We start from the raw sequence: 19,566 nt of genomic DNA, 5'->3' as shown, positions 1-19,566 counted from the left end.
AGGCAGACATCTTTCTGCACTATTGGGGAGAAGACCTGGCTGTGGGGCTCCTGACTGAATGCAGATTCCTGTGTCCTGCTGCAGTCGAGATTGGGGAGAGCTGAAAGAAGGACCTTTCCACTGGCTGAGGCATTCCTATCTGCAAAAGCTGAGAATTCCAGGCAATGACCCCGGTTTGAGAAGGCAAGCGTTCCTTTTTGCTGGAGTTAATCCAAGAGAGCCACATTCACAAAGAGAACAACTAAAAAGATAAGGTAATGAGAAGTGTGGGAGCTGAGTGTGTACGGTAATATGCAGTCAGTGTAGGATTCCTGTGCGTGTCTTAATCAAGTGCTAATGTTGCAATTTGAGTTCTGTTCTCCGCCACTCTCTTTGCAGTGTGTCACAGACAATGCTTTGACTGTACCATTTTATTTCTGTAAAGAATGAGATCGTGTTTAAATACAACTTTTATAATACAGAAAAATATTTGAAAACAGACGGGTGATGTTTATTGTTTACCATTACAATGCTGATGATGTGGGGAGATTTTTAAACAGTGCAATGGTCATTTTAAGACAGATGTGTGAATGTCAGAATCAGTATGAATAATTGTGAGTGACTGTAGCATAGCTTGTTGGAGGTACATGAGCCAACGGGAAGAGAGATTCTCTGAACATAGCTCCCTACCGTATATAAGGTAGTGGAAATTACCACAAGACTACCACATATAGCTCTCTGTCGTAAATAAGTCAGTGAGTTCGCCCATGGTGGCACACCAACACTATCACTGGAAAATGTGGTATTCCTAGAATGCAGGTCTGAGGTCTCTCTAGTGATCACACGAAAAATCTAAGCAAAGATAAGGGATTCTGGACATTGGGGCCACAAATAAAACAAGGGAATTATGCTCACCAAAATACCACCAACCACGTATACCAAATATGCAGGTCTGGGTGCTGAAATAATGCATGTCCATTGTATTATTATTGCACATGGCCAAATCTGAATACAAAGAGTGATTATTGCTAAGTTATTTTTCGGCGGTAATAAAATACCGTCAGGGCCCAAATCTCCACAAAATACCCTACATGCCCACCCGAGATACATGGAAGACCCACACTCCTGCCTACAAGCCTTTTTACCTGCCTCCTACTGCCCTGAGCTGCCTCTTACAAGCCATCATCTGCTGCCTGCCCACTGTGTGTGCCTGCTGCCCACCTGCCCTGCAATTTGAGTGCCTGCTGTCCAGCCATTGCCAGTGCTCCTGTCCTTGGCCATGTGACCACCTCAGCTGATTCCAAAGACTCCCATCTTGCCAGAACATCACCACCGCTCCACAGCCCACGCCCCAACGCAAGTCAGCAAGGAAGGATGGAAGGTGATCTGGGGCTGGATTGTGGATGCCATCAACGCGGAGGGGGTGGAATCCCGTGAATACCACCTCAAATCCAGGACCAACAGCAAGGCTCTGCGCTTCCTCCAGGCTGGTGCCAAACAGGGGGGGCGCAGGGGCTGTATTAACAACACCGACATGCAGGTCCTGGAGAAATTCTACCCAGATCAGCGATTTGCAGCAACGTCTGGAGTCGTCAGGTGAGTGTCCATGTGTTACTGGGCTCCACAGTGCATGTGTATGTTCATGTATGGTGTGAGTGTGCACCTTGGCCTTACACCAAGTATGCCTCTTGTACGGATGTCTGTGTGCATGTCCCAGAAAGTGCTCTACATGTGTTCAGTGAAACGTGTGATTTCAATGGTCTGACATTTGCATTGTGTGTTGTACTGCAGCATTTCTCTACCTGCACATGGTTTGTTACATGTGTATGAGACGTGCCCGTGTGAGAAGTGTGACAGATGAGTTGGTGTTGTCAACCTCATGTGCATGCATGGTGTTCATGTGTATGTGTCTGAAATGTGACTGTGTGACTGGCTTTCACTCCTGGATGGATGTAACAGGTGCATTTCAATGTGTGACCTAGTCATGTTGCGTGGTTGTACCCTTTAGCAGTGTACTTGATGCGCATATTTTTGGTACCAAGCACACATCGGTGCAGTGCCCTGATGTTTGTGTTCTATGTCTCCTTATCCGCAGTTGCCTTGGAAGAAGGGGGTGCAGAAAGTGCTGTGGAGCAAGGCAGCAGGGATACCTCCACTGGGCAGAGACGCAAGGCCCAGTCGCGCCCCCTGGACACAACATCATCGGGAGTGAGGAGGCTGGTGCTGCGTCTCAACCATCGGCCACAGCTGCTGAGGGGAGGTCCAAGAGGGCGAAGGTGGACTCCTCGGCAGCGGGGGGGACAGGTGAACAGACACAGGGGCCGTCCAATGCAGAAGATGCTTGGGAGGTATCCAGGTTGGTGGAGGAGGAGGCGGCGACCGTATTGGCCCAGTCCATGGGGCCCAGCGAGGGTGGTGGGGTGGGTGTGACTGCTGCAGTCTTGACCCAGGGGCATGAGGCTGTGCAGGTCACCGTGGAGGTACCTGTGTAAAATCCTGTCCCTTGGTCAGCGCCTGCAGCAGTATGCACCTGCCGGCATGCCCCAGGCCGGACCCATCTGCAGGTGTCAGCTGTTTCCACCCAGACTGACACCCCAATGCCTGCGGATATTGCCATTCGGGACAGAGTGGTACCCCTACTAATCGGTATCGGGAAGCTTACCGGCGCTATTCGTGATGATGTGTGCTTGCACATAATCACAATGACGTCTGGTATCTCCTGAACTGGCTAGTAGCATTCCTGGTCTCGAATGTGCTGCGTGGGCTGGCCACTAATGCGACCCCCTCCTCGTCTTGCTCCTCTGTACTCCAGTCGCACGCCCGGGCACCTTCTGGCCCGGATACCACCAGGGCCCCATGTGCACCAGTCCCACCCATGTCGGCCCGTCTGGTGGAACTAACATCCCTGCATGAGTTAGGAGTCGACAGTGGATCAGCTGAGGTGGTCACCACACCGATCCAGGCTACGACAGGAGCAATGGCAATGGAGGGAGAGCAGGCACCCAGGAGCAGTGCACAGCCCAGACGCCCCCTGGTAGTGTCATCAGGCCGGAGAGTGTCCATGCGAAGCAGGCACCAGGCGCTATGGCAGCAGCATGATCTCAGGAGGAGGCTTATGTACTCAGGGCATACCATTGAAAGGAGGCAGGTATCCGCATTTAGGCAGGACGCAAATGTAGACCTTAGATCGATGATGTCTTCTGTGTTTGTGCGATACGGGCAGAGAGTCAACAGGCTCTGGAGGTGAGTCACCATGGCCAGGGCGGAGATTGCACTGCGTCGGGCAAGGAGGCGCGCTGCCATCCTCGAGGATACTTGCAGGTTGTGGAAGGGGAGGTCCATGCTGGTGTCCCTGCAGGCCCTCAATGAGAGAACGGAGGCCCGCCTGGGGGCCGAGGATGCAGTGCTCAATGATGCCCTGGCCCAGACATTGAGTACGATTGGTGAGGAGGAGGACTAGCCCACTGCCTAAGATGTACGTTTCTGGTGGGTTTTTTTTATGAGTTGGTGCTTGGATTGTGGACATTACTCCATTTTTATGTTCATAGTTATATATTCCTTTTATTTTTATTTTTTTGGAGTGGACTCTGGACTATCCTCCATGTTTTCTTGTACATCATTTTCTTGTGTGTTTGAGGGTTCCTGGTAACCTTGTTTAATTTGTATTTCTAGTAATGTTTTAGTGTACATATTTTTATACACATGGACATTTTTATTTTTTCTATTTTTACATGGACATCTTTTATGATTTTATTTACAGTATGCATGTGTATAATACAACTGTTGAATATATTTATTTTTTACTCTCACAGTCATTGTCTGTCACAGTTATTTTTGCAGTGTGTCTGTCTGGTAGTCCATTTAGTAGCCCTGATCCTACCCATTGTTAGTCATGTGTGTGGTTGCTTATTTGCATGTGTTATGTTCGGGGTTTATTTGCAGGGTGAGTATATGTTAGGGAGAATTCTCAAGAATGTGCTACTTACCTTTAAGACAATTTATTTAGGATACCGACTGAGCAACGTAACCACTATTAACTCATGGGTATACTACTTAAAGCAAAAAGCTAGACCTCTCTTGAGTCAAATGAAATATATTTTTTCTAAACTATGCACATTTTCAATCATACCGCTCCTTGAATTCCTTACTTTAAAAGTAGAACCAATTCTTCTCTATGCATTGGATATTTGTCTTGGTAACCTGTATAAGGAATTGGATACATTACAGGGCATGGTTAAAAAAGCTGTGCGCTTGTCGTCATCCATTCCCAATTGTATTATCAGGCAAGAGATGGGTCTCATTTTCTTGTCTACTAGGTTTACATGGCGTGCTTTATCCAACTATTCCAAAATTCTGAATTGCCCTGATAATTCAATCTACCAAGATTTCTTTGATTTTAAAAAGGGTTGCTCCTCTCGCTCCATTACCAGCTATTACGTAACTATGGATAAAACTCTAACAAGCTTGAGTGTTGATATCGATGATTTGTACAGGCGTCCGAATTATGTGAAACAAAAGCCATTTCAAAATGATTGGTGTAAAACCATCGATGAAATTGCTACACTGAGCACATACAAGGAATATGTGAAATTTCCCCAGAAAAGAGATGCTTGTAGAGACTACCTTAGGATGTTTCCATGTAACATAACTAGAATGTACTATATGCGTTTCAAGTTAAACCAGTATCATACCCTTGAACAAACAAAGTACTGGGGAACAGGAAAAAATAAGCAGGGTATTTCTAATTGTCAGTTCCCTGAATGTACTGAACAGAACAAAACCTTAAAATATCTGATTCTAGTATGCCCATACTTTAGGGATGAAAGGAGAAAGTCTTTCTTAAGATTTATTAATGTGAATTATGAAGATTGTATGGTCTCACTTTGGAGTCGACTTATGCAAGGTAATGAGAAGGCATTCATTTTAGCTCTGGTAGATTTCCTAAAAGTAATTGAAAAAGAGATTCTGTTACTTTAATGCTATATTGGTCTTTTAATTTAAATTTTTTTTTAAATTTATATGTTTTTAAATAATGTATTGTTTTGTAAAATTGTTTAAACATGTATTGTTGTGTAATTTTGTAAAGGTTCTATGAACCATATACAAATAAATAAATAAATAAAAATAATTTCCCTTACCTTTTGAGACCGCCATCAACTTTGCTGGATTTCTAGGATTTTATGTTTCTACCTGGGAAGAGCGTGAACCTTTTTTTCCCTCACTCTTCCATGCATTTTGATGTGTGTTTTACTTTTGTGTTCTTTGGTTATGGAGTTTTAAAACAGCTCCAAAGGCATCTTGTTTTTCTGTATGTCACACAGCACCTTTAGTGCAGTGGCACAGGGATGTCTTTCAGACTTCCCACGGTTTAAATACTTTCTCTGGGACTGACTACTGTCTCCCAGAGCATGTAAAGTTAAATTGACTTTACTAGTCTCTTTAAATTTAAAGACCCAGCACACACTTTCTTCCTATAGAGTGCTGGAGGGGTTGCCTAGAATCCTCTGAGTCAAAACACTCATGTGACAATAAAATGTTACCCTTTCCTACTTGAAATGATTGATGGCAGTGATTTAGATCAAACTACCATGATTTCTTCCGAGCGCGAACAAAGGTAGCTAAAAATCGGGTCAGCCATGTTTTTCAATATGGCGCCCAAGACCCATCTGTAAAAACAAACTCTTTGTCAACTTTTTTTCGCCATTTCTTTTTGGAAAGATCCTTCTTGTGTTTGTCTCTGCGCGCCAAACCAGGTTTGGTCCCTTTGTTAGCCTTTGGCGGGCTTCAGTGCTGAAACCCTCCTCTGGCGCCTGAGTTTCTGGGGTGGACATGATGTGAGCGAGGTGCCCGAAACTCCCTGTGCTTAGTCTCCTAGGAGACCTGAATGCACTCTGACGTGATTGGCTGGCTAGCTGTCCGGCAAGGACAGCCACCCTGCTGTGTAAGTGACAGCCAGGCTGGAATGAATGGGGGAAAACTGTTTAAAAGCAGGTCTCTGGGACTTGGAAAGCAGAGTCGACCACTGGAACGAAAGAACCGAAGACGAGCTGAAGGAAGATGACTGCTGCAACTCCTGGACGACTGGGGAGCCCTGCTGCAGGTCCAAATTGCCTGAAACTTCATCAACAGAGAAGCCCTTCAAGGTTAACTTCTTCCCTTGAGTTTGGTGGGAACAACCAACTCGCAGGCCGTCTGGACACCGTCCCCTCCTGGTCGAATTTTCTACAGAGTGCTGTGGAAAACCAGATAGCCAGTGGGAAGGCTACCAGTTTGTGGTCTTTAAGGCACTCACACCTTAAACAGACGTTTTGCCAAGCTTGTGGCCTCTTCCCTGGGCAGCGCAGGAACCTCCCGACGTCCTCCTTGTCCCCACGACTGAAGCTCAGGAACAGCGAGATCTGCTCGAACTGCCCGGAACAACTGCCTCAGCTACAGCTCTTCTTCACTTTAAAGGTACTGTGCAAACGCAGTCCGGAAATCTTATCGGCCACGGTGAAAGTTTGTGAAACTTTCCCGACTTCGAAGGCGTGTCCTTCCCTAAACCAACATCTACATTTTCGTCTGACCAAATTCTTCTAAGATCCGTGGCAAAGACTTAACCGTTTACTACAGAACTGTGCTATACTATACAAAAACTCTGAACCATTAACTTTGGCCCAGGCGTATGAACTGAATTGCTGGTTGTAGTTAACTGAAACCCTTTGCCCTGCCTATGAAAGTATTCGTGCTTCATTTCTTATAACCTTGTCTTTTTACCCCTTTTTAAAGTAACTGAAGTGCCATTTTGCTCCCACTTCAGGGGAGCTGAACTTGTTCAGTAACTTATTGGTTGTGTATTTGTAGCATATTAGTATATGATATTGAGCTGCTCGTGCTAGTGTAATGTTTTCCAAATGACTGTGTAATAAATGTATATTCTTTTACCACGAAACCTTGAGTAAGTGTTTGTTTGAATCACTGTATTTGTTGGACCTTTGTGTAACTTGTTCTTCTGCTCACTTTACTCTTGAGATATGTCTGGCTGCTCAGCCACTGCTACCACATTACTGTGTAGTACAGGCTTGTACCAAAGGTGAAATTATACTGACACTTGTAGTCTTAATTGCATGTAGTGTTCCCCAAGGGTACTGCATGTGATTCTGCCTAACAGTATACACATGGGGCGGACAGGTGGTGGTGTGTGAAATGGGATGTTGTGTGTGCACAGTCAAACGGTATTTACTTTCATATGTGCAGCATCACTGTGTATTTGCCCTCACTGTGTTTGTGAGTGAGGTGGGTGGGGTGACTGTGGGAGTGTTACATGTTCAGGACATTTGCACTCGATTTGCTTGATGCTGTGTAACACACAGGTGGTGCTTTCCCCTTCACCAGCATGTGTTTGTACAGTTATCATCTCTAGTGTTGGTCAACCTCTTGCACTGGGATACACTATTGGCATTTCTTTGTATTTGGACATTGGCTGCCCAATGCAGCTGTCTCGGTGCGTGGTGCACTGTCTGATTGCCATGTCCTTCACACATAGGCAAACAAGTGATGTGTTTATTTGGGATTCTATTCTAGAATAGCAGCTCAATGAGGCTCAGGCTGTGAGACACCTGGCCAGATTTTGTTCATGTGGCACAAATGGAGGGTGGTTTTGATTCTGTCATTGGTGAACAATTTGTCTCTGGGGTTTGATGCCATGACATTATCACATGGCCAGCAGGGCCTCACTTTTACATTACCTTGTTACATGTGTATGTTGGGAGATGGTTGCGGACAGCAATTCTGTTTGGCCAGCTGCCACACTCATGGATGTGGCCAGGGTGAATGCATTCATTTTGGTTTTCAGGATACATGTTCCGGTGGATATTCTGGCTGATGACACATCACGGCAGTCAAGATGCACGAGACACAATCGATGGAGTGATGATGTGTCACTATGTCAGGGTACATCATGCAGGTGATGTCCCATGTGGAGGGGGCTGTCTGCAGTGTGGGGTCACAGGTGATGGGATGGGTGTATTCCATGTGGAGGGGTCTGCCTGCAGGCTGGGGTCACGAGTGATCGGGGTTGGAGTGGGGGTATCCCATGTGGAGGGAGCTGCTGCAGGGTGGGGTCATGGGTGATGGGGACTGGGGTATCCCATGTGAGGGGGCTGCCAGCAGGATGGTGTCATGGGGATGGAGTATCCCATGTGGAGGGGGCTGCCTGCAGGGTGGGGTCACGGATGATGGGGGCTGGGGTATCCCATGTGGGGGGGCTGTCTGCAGGGTGGGGTCACGGGTGATGGGACTGGGGTATCCCATGTGGAGGGGGCTGCCTGCAGGGTGGGGTCATGGGTGATGGGGTGGGGTTATCCCATGTAGAAGGGGCTTCCTGCATGGTGGGGTCATGGGTGAGGGTATCCCATGTGGAGGGGGCTGCCTGCAGGGTGGGTTCACGGGTGATGGGGGTTGCAGTGGGGTATCCTCTGTGGAGGGGCTGCCTGCCGGGTGGGGTCACGGGTGATGGCGGCTGGGGTATCCCATGTGGAGGGGGCTGCCTGCAGGGTGGGGTCACAGGTAATGGGGCTGGAGTATCCCATGTGGGGGGGGCTGCCTGCAGGGTGGGGTCACGGGTGAAGGGGTAGGGGTATCCCATGTGGAGGGGGCCGACTGCAGGGTGCGGTCACAGGTGATGGGGTGGGGTATCCCATGTGGAGGGGGCTGCCTGCAGGGTGGGGTTATGAGTGTTGGGGGCTGGGATATCCCATGTGAAGGGGGCAGCCTGCAGTGTGTGGTCACGGTTGATGGTGGTTGGAGTGTATTGGTATCCCATATGGAGGGGGCTGCCTGCAGGGTGGGGGTCACAGGCGATGGGCTGGGGGAATCCCATGTGGAGGGGGCTGTCTGCAGGGTGGGGTCACGGGTGATGGGATTGGGGTGTGGATATCTCATATGGAAGGGGCTGCCTGCAGGGTGGGCTCACGGGCGATGGGGGTGGGTGTCCCATGTGGAGGGGGCTGCCTGCAGGGTGGTGTCACGGGTGATGGGGGTTGGGGTGGGGGTATCCCATCTGGAAGGGGCTGTGTGCAGGGTGGGGTCACGGCTGATGGGGTGGGGAATCCCATGTGGAGGGGGCTGCCTGCAGGCTGGGGTCATGGGTGATGGGTTTGCGGTGGGGGTATCCCCTGTGGAGGGGGCTGCCTGCAGGGTGGGGTTATGAGTGTTGGGGGCTGGGATATCCCATGTGAAGGGGGCAGCCTGCAGTGTGTGGTCACGGTTGATGGTGGTTGGAGTGTATTGGTATCCCATGTGGAGGGGGCTGCCTGCAGGGTGGGGTTATGAGTGTTGGGGGCTGGGATATCCCATGTGAAGGGGGCAGCCTGCAGTGTATGGTCACGGTTGATGGTGGTTGGAGTGTATTGGTATCCCATATGGAGGGGGCTGCCTGCAGGGTGGGGGTCACAGGCGATGGGCTGGGGGAATCCCATGTGGAGGGGGCTGTCTGCAGGGTGGGGTCACGGGTGATGGGATTGGGGTGTGGATATCTCATATGGAAGGGGCTGCCTGCAGGGTGGGGTCACGGGCGATGGGGGTGGGTGTCCCATGTGGAGGGGGCTGCCTGCAGGGTGGTGTCACGGGTGATGGGGGTTGGGGTGGGGGTATCCCATCTGGAAGGGGCTGTGTGCAGGGTGGGGTCACGGCTGATGGGGTGGGGAATCCCATGTGGAGGGGGCTGCCTGCAGGCTGGGGTCATGGGTGATGGGGTTGCGGTGGGGGTATCCCCTGTGGAGGGGGCTGCCTGCAGGGTGGAGTCACAGGTGATGGGGCTGGGATATCCCGCCTGAAGGGTGGAGTCACAGGTAATGGGGTGGTGTATCCCATGTGGAGGGGGCTGCCTGCAGGGTGGGGTCACAGGTGATGGGGGTTGGGGTAGGGGTATCCCATCTGGAGGGGGCTGTCTGCAGGGTGGGGTCACGGGTGATGGGGTGGGGAATCCCATGTGGAGGGGGCTGCCTGCAGGATGGGGTCACGGTGATGGGATTGGGGTGGGGATATCCCATGTGGAGGGGGCTGCCTGCAGGGTAGGGTCACAGGTGATGGGGTGGGGGTATCCTATGTGGAGGGAGCTGCCTGCAGGGTGGGGTCCTGGTTGATGGGGGTTGGAGTGGGGGTATCCCATGTGGAGGGGGATGCCTTCAGAGTGGGGTCATAGCTGCCTTCAGGGTGGGGTCACGGGTGATGGTAGCTGGGTTATCCCATGTGGAGGGGGCTGCCTGCAGGGTGGGGTCGTGGGTGATGGGGCTGAGATATCCCATGTGTAGGGGGCTGCCTGCAGGGTGGGGTCACGGGTGATGGGGTTGCGGTATCCCATGTGGAGGGGGCTTCCACGGATTGCGAGGTGTTGGAGTGCCATTTGGCTGGTGGTGGGCCAGTCCTTGCGTGGGAGGGCACGTGTTTTCTATGGGGGCCGCAGAGGGTTCGCAGGGTGTTTTTGCGTGATTACGTTGGGGTGCGTCCGGGGATTGTGAGCTGTTTTCGTGCAATTATGCTGGTGTGCATACGGGGATCGCTGGGTGTTTTTCACACGACTACTCTGGGGTGAAGACAGGGATTGCAAGCTGTTTTCGCACGATTACGCTAGGGTGCGTATGAGGAACCGCAGCGTGTTTTCACGCGATTACGCTGGGGTGCAGACAGGGATTGCGAGCTGTTTTCGCACGATTACGCTGGGTTGCGGACAGGGATTGCGAGCTGTTTTCGTGTGATTACGCTGGGTGCGTATGGGGATCTCGAGGTGTTTTCGCGTGTTTACGCTGGGTTGCGGACAGGGATTGCGAGCTGTTTTCGCACAATTACGCTGGGGTGCAGCCGGGGATAGCTGGGTGTTTTTGCGTGATTATGCTGGGGTGCCGCCGCGGATCGCGGGTGTTTTCACCCGATTATGCTGGTGTGTGGCTGGGGATTGCGAGGTGTTGTTGCGCTATTTGCCTGCTGTAGGGGCTGTCTTTGCGTGGGAGGGCATGCGTTTTCTATGGGGTGCGCCCAGGGATCGCGGGGGTTTCGCGCGATTTAGCTGGGGGGGCTGTATGCTGGCCCAGGGATGGCGCAGAGGCTTGCGCCGTGTTAGGCATTTCACTTGCTTTTTACTGTGCGTGGGGGTGTTTTGGGGCGTTACTCGCGCAGCTTGCTATTACTTGCGCAACAGCTACTGATGCCTCTAGGAATCCATAAATACGCGTGCCGCACAAAGATTTCCTTCTCTGCCCGCGCCCCCTACACATTGTATGCGCCCGATTCTATGAATCGAGTTCTATGACTCAATGTGTAACTAACCTCTGCTTGGTACTGTCAGCATTTACATAGCATTTAAAGAGGAGAATAGAGCCATAATGGAACAGCCTAACCTACCTCGCTGAATAAAAGGACCTGTCATTAATAAACCTAAGTTTATCAGTGAAGACCAGGCAGCTAAAATATGCCCTCTACACGGACCCAGTCTTTTCTTGTAATGACTGACAGATGAAGCCAGAACACATTTCTATGTTGTTTCTACTAAAAGAACAGGATTTTGATTGCGAAAAAGGGATTAGCTTAGGGCTAAGAAAGATTCATATTCTTATTATATTCTAGCAGGACGCCCACAAGGATGGAGGAAAGAGGACTAAGGACTAGGAGTACTCCAGTCACTTCAGTGAGTAACATTGATTACTTTACCATACTCTTGGAGATACAGATTCCCAGATGACTAACTGACATGCTTCCCCCAGTGTCATGATGCCTACCCCCGGGCATCCGGATCGTGTCCATCAGCCCTGGGGGCAGGCATCCAGATACTCATTAAAACCCCAACAGCCCCGGCTGGGGGCTGTTTGGATTCAGTCCTGGTGCCTTAGGCGCCAGGCTCATCATAGAAAACAGTCCTGGCGCCATTGGCGCCAGGCTCATAGACTTTACTTACCTTATGCAGACCATGCTGCAAATGAGTCCAAGCCAGTGTGAGGCCTGGATGGGACTATTTTATTACAGGGACTATTTTTCACTCCGGTGTGGTTCTGGGGAACTTCTTACCTGGGACTACTTTGCATGCTATTGAAACCACGCCCGAACAGCAGCCCATGCTTCGTGTTATTCTGCATCCAGCAGCGTGACGCTCACCGTGTCTGCAAGTCAGCATCCAGTCTTCTGCCACGCCCGCCTCGAATCCGGTGCTCCTAGACAAAAGGAAAAGAAAGGAGAAGAGGTTAGATCACAGACATTATTTGATTCCTTACCTGATTCCGGACCCAACACATCTCTGAGCCTGGAAAGGACATTATTTCAGCACGCGTCGCTTCACCAGCAGCTGCGCCGCGTTATACTCACCAGTCCACCGCATCTTTCGACTCAGCGCTGCCTCCATCATTTTCTACATCGAAATCCAGCACCGGGGGGGAAACAAAAGGAATAACAAGGTGAGCCGAGAAAACCGACAAAGACAATCTCTTTGCCACCATAGGCTTACCTGCTTTACCACCGGAGGTATTATTCTTTAATTCGCCGCATCTTCCTATGCCGCACATAAAAAGGGAGAGAAAAAAGCAAGTTAAACTCATGCAACTTTTACCGGACAGTGTTTGGTAATACAGACTCTTACCTCAACGCCATCAGCTGCCTCCAGGCAATATTCTTTTGGACCCAGCTGCAACCTAACGAGGGAATGGAACAAGAGTGAACATCGGACATATTGAACTCTTTGAACTTTATAGACACTGGAGTTAATATTCCTCCGGAACTCCTCCATTACCTTCAACCCAGTGAAGTAACTGGTATCTACAACCGAGTGAAGTAACTGGTATCTACGCGCCCCTGCATGCCATGAAGGATGGAGAGCTCATCATTTAAAAACATAAGGTGAGATTACCAAAAGGGGATATCAGAGGTGATTAGTGGGGAGAACGAGAACTGTTGGGGGGCCATCACTAAAGTCCACGGGTGGCTAAATCCCTTTCTCCACTTACAGGAGAATACTTCTACAAGTCCAGCAGACAAGATTAGGAGGGCCAGTCCAGACTGTCATCTCTTCACTAAGCATTACGTTGGCGGAGACCGCAGCTGTCCGGGTCCGATCGACGCCCCTGTGGGAACCAGGTGAGCGTAACACCCAGCCCCATTCATTGTGCTGCCTGGGATTTTATCTTGTGCTGACTTTCTTAATGGGGGCTCCTTTTGAGCCTATGCATTTTTGTCCACACAAGACAACATGGAAAACATTATTTTTGGTAGCAATCACATCTGCACAAAGCAATAGGGAGTGACAGGCACTATCCTGAAAACCTCAATTTACTGTGTTCTCTAAAGACAAGGTGACACTTAGGGTACAGCGACCCTTCCTACCAAAGGTGGCCTCTGAATTCCATCTCTCCCACAAGATTCACCTTCCAGTATTCTACCCGCATCCTCATCCATCCAAAGAAGAGGAGAGATTTCATAGACTGGACCGTAGAAGGGCTCTACATTTTTACATTTCTAGAACAAGAGCATGTAGAGTGGAGACCCAACTTTCCATAGGTTAAACTGGCCGTAGACTGGGCAAGTCTGTAACAAAACAAACATTAAGTAGACGGATAGTTTTATACATTTCCGAATGCTATACCATTGCAGGAAGTGAGGTGCCTGAGGGCCACAGAGCGCACTCGAACAGAGAATGAACGCCACTTTGGCTTTCCAATTGGAGTTCTGTTGGTGGACATCTGCCATACCACGATGTGGTAATTGCTGCAAGTCTATTGAAAACACTACTGCCTCAAATCTGTGTTGAGCTAGGACATTCAATTGGGCAGTGTGATACTCCAAAATGTCTTAATTTGATCTTGGCCTCTGAGTTTGCTCTCCCTGCTGCCTGCAGATACATACCGCAAAATCCTCATCGCCCACCCATCCAAACCCTCTGATTGAGAGCTCACTCTTAAATTACCACCTTGATCCTTTCCCCCATTAGGCTGAGCACGGGGAAAAACGATGGAAGCTGACGTCAAACATTGTGCTGCAATCTACATACATATACAGATCCTGACATCCGCAAAGAGGAAGGGGCGCGTCAAGGTACCACGATGCTGACATCACATGGCACCCCCTGCTGGTGAAAATGTTTCTGTGATCAGCTGAAGTTGAGAGAATATATCTAAAATGAGGAATCTGTTTGGGGAACATCCATCCGAGAGAACATTACTGGAGGTAAGTAATTTGTTCTTTTTGATCATAAATGTTAATCTTTCGAATGTAGTGAATTCCCTCTAATCAGCTTTTAATCCTACCAATTCTATTGTTGAATTGATAATTTGTAGAACCAAGTTTAGCTTGTGAAGAAGATGCAACCATGAAGTCTGAAGGAAGCCACAAATCTTCAGAATCAGATTCTCATTCTCAGGTACAGCACTTATTGTTTTATGATTTTTTGATTTTTTCACTAAAAATAATTCAGAATATATGTACATTTCTCATTTACCTTCGAGGCACTTGGAGCATTTTCATCTCAGCCACAGCTGCTAGTAGACGTAAGTTTATCTCTTGCTCTGTTGTGTGAGCCTTGGCCCTCTCATCTCCCCAGGCTCTTGCCTTGGGCCTCTCCACCCTTATCCGCTTCTTGGTCCGTGGGACAAAGCCTAGCCTCCTCTCCCCGCCAGCCCTGCCTCCTTCCTCCCCCTACCCGTCCCAGTCAAGGATTAGCCCTCCTGCACGGGTCAGATGACCTGCATAGCCCAACCTCATAAGGGGCTTTCCCAGGGCAGCCTTGCCTGAGCAGTCGGCTAAGGGTTCAGGCAAAGGGCACCTCCTTCGGCACCTTCCATCACCTGTTTGCCTGTTTGCCCTGGTCAATCCAGCCTCTGCCAGGCCTCGAGCCCTGTCTACTGCAGCAATCAGTTAGGAAACTACCTCTTTCTGTACTTTAGTACTGTTGTAAGCTTGCATTTTGAACATAGCTGCTGTTTTATACCTCTACTCTGCATATTTTTTCAATGGGAATAGTGTTGTAGGCTTGCATTTTGTTTTTGAACCTGGCTGCAGTTTTTTGCCCCTACTTTCCATCTTTTTTCCACAGGAATAGTATAGTATGCTTGCATTTTAAATCAAGCTACTGTTATGTGCCGTTACTTTACATCTTGTTTCCACAATATTAGTGTTATAGGCTTTCCTTTTGAATCTAGCTGCTGTTTTGTGCCACTACTCTGCATCTTTTTTTTCACAGGAATCCTGCTGAAGGCTGCATTTTGAATCTAGCTGCTGTTTTGTGCCACTACTCCAGTGCTCGAAGTGGGCGAGAGTGGTTGGGAGCGGTACTCCTCTACTTTTTTTAAAATTAAGTTTTACTGTTCCTATACTTGTATATTAAATAGAAACTGATCCGCAATTGGTTCATTTAAAAATAAAGCGTCACGCTTCCACAGGTACGACGTTCCCTTAAACAAAAGGCACGTTTGTTTTTTGCTTTCGCCTTACTAGGGATTTGGACCTGGAACCTGCTGGATAAGCTCCAACCTCACATCATGGTGAGCTATCGTAGAACTGCTGTGTTGTTAATTTTTCAGAGGCCTGCTTTGGGCAAACCCATTCCCAAGCACCTTCATAACCCTGCTCCCGCAGTAATCAGACTGTTTCTTTTCTATTTAAGCAACTTAACGTGACAATACTGCCAGTTGTACATCCAGTTAATGGGTAGGTGGGAGGAGCAGCTTTAATCTTCATTCTTTAGCATGCCCCTTAAGAGGTGTGAATGGTGGGTGCTTAGAAAGGGAAGGGCGCGTAAAGCTGTGTGCTGTGCGGGACAATGGATAAAGGTAATGGGGATCATTTAAAATGCATTTTCTTTGACTGTTTCTTTCAGCATTTACACAGTGATGGAGTGGAATGGAGGAAAGGCGGGACCCGGGTATGGGGTTGGTATTGCAAGTGGGAGGGGGCGTGGCGATGGGGTTTGTGGTTGTGGGAAGCGGGGCGAGGCGATCAGCAGGGAACATAGTTTCTCTACTTCTTATCGTACACTTTGACCACTGCACTACTCTGCATCTTTTTTCAACAGAAATAGTTGTAGGCTTGAATTTTGAATCTAGCTGCTATTTTGCGCTACCACTCTGCATCCTGTTACACAGGGATTGTGCGATAGGCTTGTATTTTGTTTCCAAAGGATTTAGGCGCTGGTCTCTCAACTCGCATTTCTGCCCTATTCCACCTCACTGCACCCACCTACACAGTACTTCCTATAAGAGATCCGCCTGCACTCTCATCCAGCTATTGAATGATATTGAAATCTCCTAGCATGGTGGGGTGAGAAACCAGGATGGCAGCTAGGGAGTCGCTGCGGTTTTCTGCTAAATGTCTGTTGTAGCTTAGAGGTCTGTATATTAGCAAGAAGCTGTAAGTATGTGAGGGGTGATAAGACATTTTACTAGTAGGTATTCACAGTCTGAGTTGCAGACTTGTTCCTCGAGTGTGAAATGGAGAGGATGGATTTGTATAGGATAGCAATGCTGCATTACCTGCTGGTTCTACACAAGAGTGTAGCCTAGAGAGAAGGCTGTGTGTGCAATGGGCCGGAAGTCTTGGGAGAACCAGGTTTCTGTGATGAGGAGGATGTCTGGGCCTTCAGAGGAAATTAGGTCATAAATGTTGTGGGGGTTTTTTTGCAACGGATCTGGCGTTGATCAGAATGCATGTTAGTCTGTTGCTAGGTGCGGGGAGGAGGATTCTGGGGGACACACAGGGGTGGCTGCCATCAGGTAGGGAGTGAGAAGGTGGAGTGGATGTAAGGGTGAGGGAAATCTACTGAAGTTGAGGCTTTAAACGAAGCTGAGTGGGTCCCTTGTTCAGCATCCTCCGGTTCCTCTCCACAGCAGCTGGGGTCTTCATTGAGGGTTGCAGCATGATCAATCATGTTCCAGACCCTTTTTAATTTTTTAGAGGGTCTGTCTGTTTTCCACCAATGCACGTTCTCACTTCTGTTGTCTCCACACACCTGTCCGGTAATAATGTAATCCTGCTGACATTACTTCTATCAGCCTCAGTGTGATCCTCTTGAACATGAAGGCGACTCTCCACACTGTATGCTGCTGGGCGCCTGTTCCACGCTTCCCATCAGTGATAGATGCTGTAATTGCCTCCAAGGTCCTCTGAGCTCTCTGCTCCTCCTTCGCCTCAATCAATCCTCTCCCAGGCAAATCATGTCCGCCCGCTGCCTGCTTGTCTTTTCGTCTGTATCACTGCGTGCTAGTGGGGGAGGGGTAATGCCCCCTATTGTTTTTCTACATTCCCTGTGGTCTCTGAATCTGCGTATCAAGCAGGCCTTAACATCACTGTGTCCTTCTACTCCTTTTCAGTCCAGTGAACGCTTAATTCTGGAACTTTTTGGGGTTGACAGAAACTAGGCACTGAAGCTCCTCTAAGTTGCGGCCATGTTCCCTGCGCCCTCTAGTATCCTTCAAACTTGTCAAATTTGACCATGACTAACCAGATATTGTCTTGATTTTAATAAAAGGTTTGTCTCTAACACAGGCAGAGAACACAACGTTTATAAAGATTCATGCAGATCCCATAATGGAGAAATATACTTTTTTTAACCAGAGAATACGACTTGGATGGATACTGAGGAATATTCAAATAAGCATATGAGTCTTTAAAAGATGCTAGTGTAAGAAAATTTTATTTAATTGTAGATTTGTTTTTCTCCCACTTCAGTATCCTCCCCAGATGCAACTCAACCAGCATCATCGACTTTCAGGTATGGTTATACAAAAACAAGTTCTGAAAAATCAAATCTTAGGGGAGCACCTGTTAGGCAGAATCCTGTGCAGTGCCCTTAGGGACCACTACACACAAGACTACTGGTGGCAATACAAGTTTTACCTTTCGTACAAGCCTGTACGACTATGTTAAAGTGGTAGCAGTAGTGGAGCAGCCAGGCTTATCTCAAGAGTATATGAGCACTAGCAGAGATTACACAAAGGGACCACAATTACTGTGACTCAAGCAAACACTGACTCAAGGTTTCAGGAAAAAAATATAAGTACATTTATATTTAAACCAGTTGTTATAAACAACACTTCTATTCATTCGAAAACCACACGTAAAATCTACTACAACTAACCAATTTACTTTGTACGGTATACTTCAAGGTAAGTACCCTGTGTTTTAGTGGACCAGTGCTATGAAACAAAAGACGTTACCGGGAATACACTTGCAATCACTTTTTGACAGTAATGACAGTTCGTTCTTACTAAAGAAAAACGTATCCGCGGCAAGAAATGTTACCGGGGCAAAAACACACTTAGCACCTGAGATACCCAGAGAGAGTTGGGGGCAAAAATCATAGGCAATACTTTTGTCAAGGCAGACAGAATCAGGGAACACTTTTAGACAGAAACACAAAAGTCAATAGGCCGGAGCCAGTGTCAAGTGGAACGGGGTTCCTGTTGTCAAGAATCACACAGTCAGATAGTTCACGATTCAGCGGATATTGTCAACAGAGGAAGCAAAAGTTATAAGAAGGAGGGAAGACAAGGGCAAGCCTTGGAGACGAAGAAAAAGGGATTCACCCAAATTCCTCGAGCAGAACACAGTACCTTATTCAAGGAAGAAGCTGGTGCCACAGCAGTTGTTCCTGGTAGTTTCCTGCAGACCCTCGGTTCCTGGAACTTCGATCCAAAGGAGGAAGCCTGGAGGGGTCTGCACCACACAGGGCTGAAGACTGGAGCAGCGACGGTGAATAAAAGGTGCGATCCTTAAAAACAGGAGAGGCTCTTCAGATAGCTATCGGACCAATACAGCAGTGTGCAGCGATTTCGACCATGAAGAGGATCCTCTGGCTGTATAAGATGAGTTGGTTATCCCCACCAAGCTCAAGGGAAGAAGACTCCGGACTGGATCTTCTCTGGTTGTCGAAGGGTAGATAGCTCAGGACTGCAGCAGGGCTTCACCGGTATGGGATAGTTGCAGCAGTCGACTTCTTCTCTGCTTCTCTTCGGTTCCTTGTAGTTCCAGTGCCGACTCTGACTTCCAGACCAAGAGACTTGCCTTTTATGCGAAAATCCCCCATCACAGAGCCTGGCTGTCAATCACGCGGCAGGGGGGTTGTCCGGCCCGGACAACCACCTCAGCCAATCATGGCAAAGTGTGACTTGGGTTTCCTAGGATACACTGTGCAGGGGGTGACTACACCCTTCCCTCACATTCAGCCTACCTAGACACCCAGGCACCTAGAGGAGGGCTTCTGGGCAGAAACCTGCCAAAAGACAGTGAACAAAGGAAACCTGGTTTGCCTCGCAAAGTATAACACAAGAAGTACTTTAACAAAAAGAAATGGTGAATAAACCCAACCGGAGCCAAAAGAATAAGCATTTGGTCAAGCGGGTTTAAGTTCGAGGCTGTAATAATAGCCTAAAACAGTACCATGTTTACATAGTATAATCGCGGTAGAAAAGTTAGGGTAGATACCACTGCCACCAGCCAAGTCTAAATGTTAAAAGAGCGAAACAATGCTCTAGGAGGTACAGATAACAAGGGCTAATAATTAACCCTTTCCAGTACTCCATGTAAGATGGGGTGTATTGGATCTGTGGTTAAATGACTAAGTTAAGTTAATGGCAC

At 48.5% G+C, this 19,566-nt stretch overlaps 1 protein-coding gene across 1 annotated transcript in view; it reads left to right on the top strand.

The window, feature by feature from the left end:
• The window catches only part of HORMAD1 (HORMA domain containing 1), a 2,731,278-nt gene that overhangs the window by 2,321,305 nt on the left and 390,407 nt on the right, over window positions 1-19,566 (top strand). The window contains exon 11 of the mRNA XM_069642620.1: window positions 14,274-14,356. Within this exon, the coding sequence (XP_069498721.1) occupies window positions 14,274-14,356 (83 nt within the window). The remainder of the gene's footprint in view (window positions 1-14,273; window positions 14,357-19,566) is intronic.

This window comes from Ambystoma mexicanum, chromosome 1p (genome assembly GCF_040938575.1).
Source record: "Ambystoma mexicanum isolate Mex_15411 chromosome 1p, UKY_AmexF1_1, whole genome shotgun sequence".
NCBI lineage: Eukaryota > Metazoa > Chordata > Amphibia > Caudata > Ambystomatidae > Ambystoma > Ambystoma mexicanum.
Note: the sequence above shows the minus strand (reverse complement) of the source record. Positions and strands in the feature narration are given on the sequence as shown.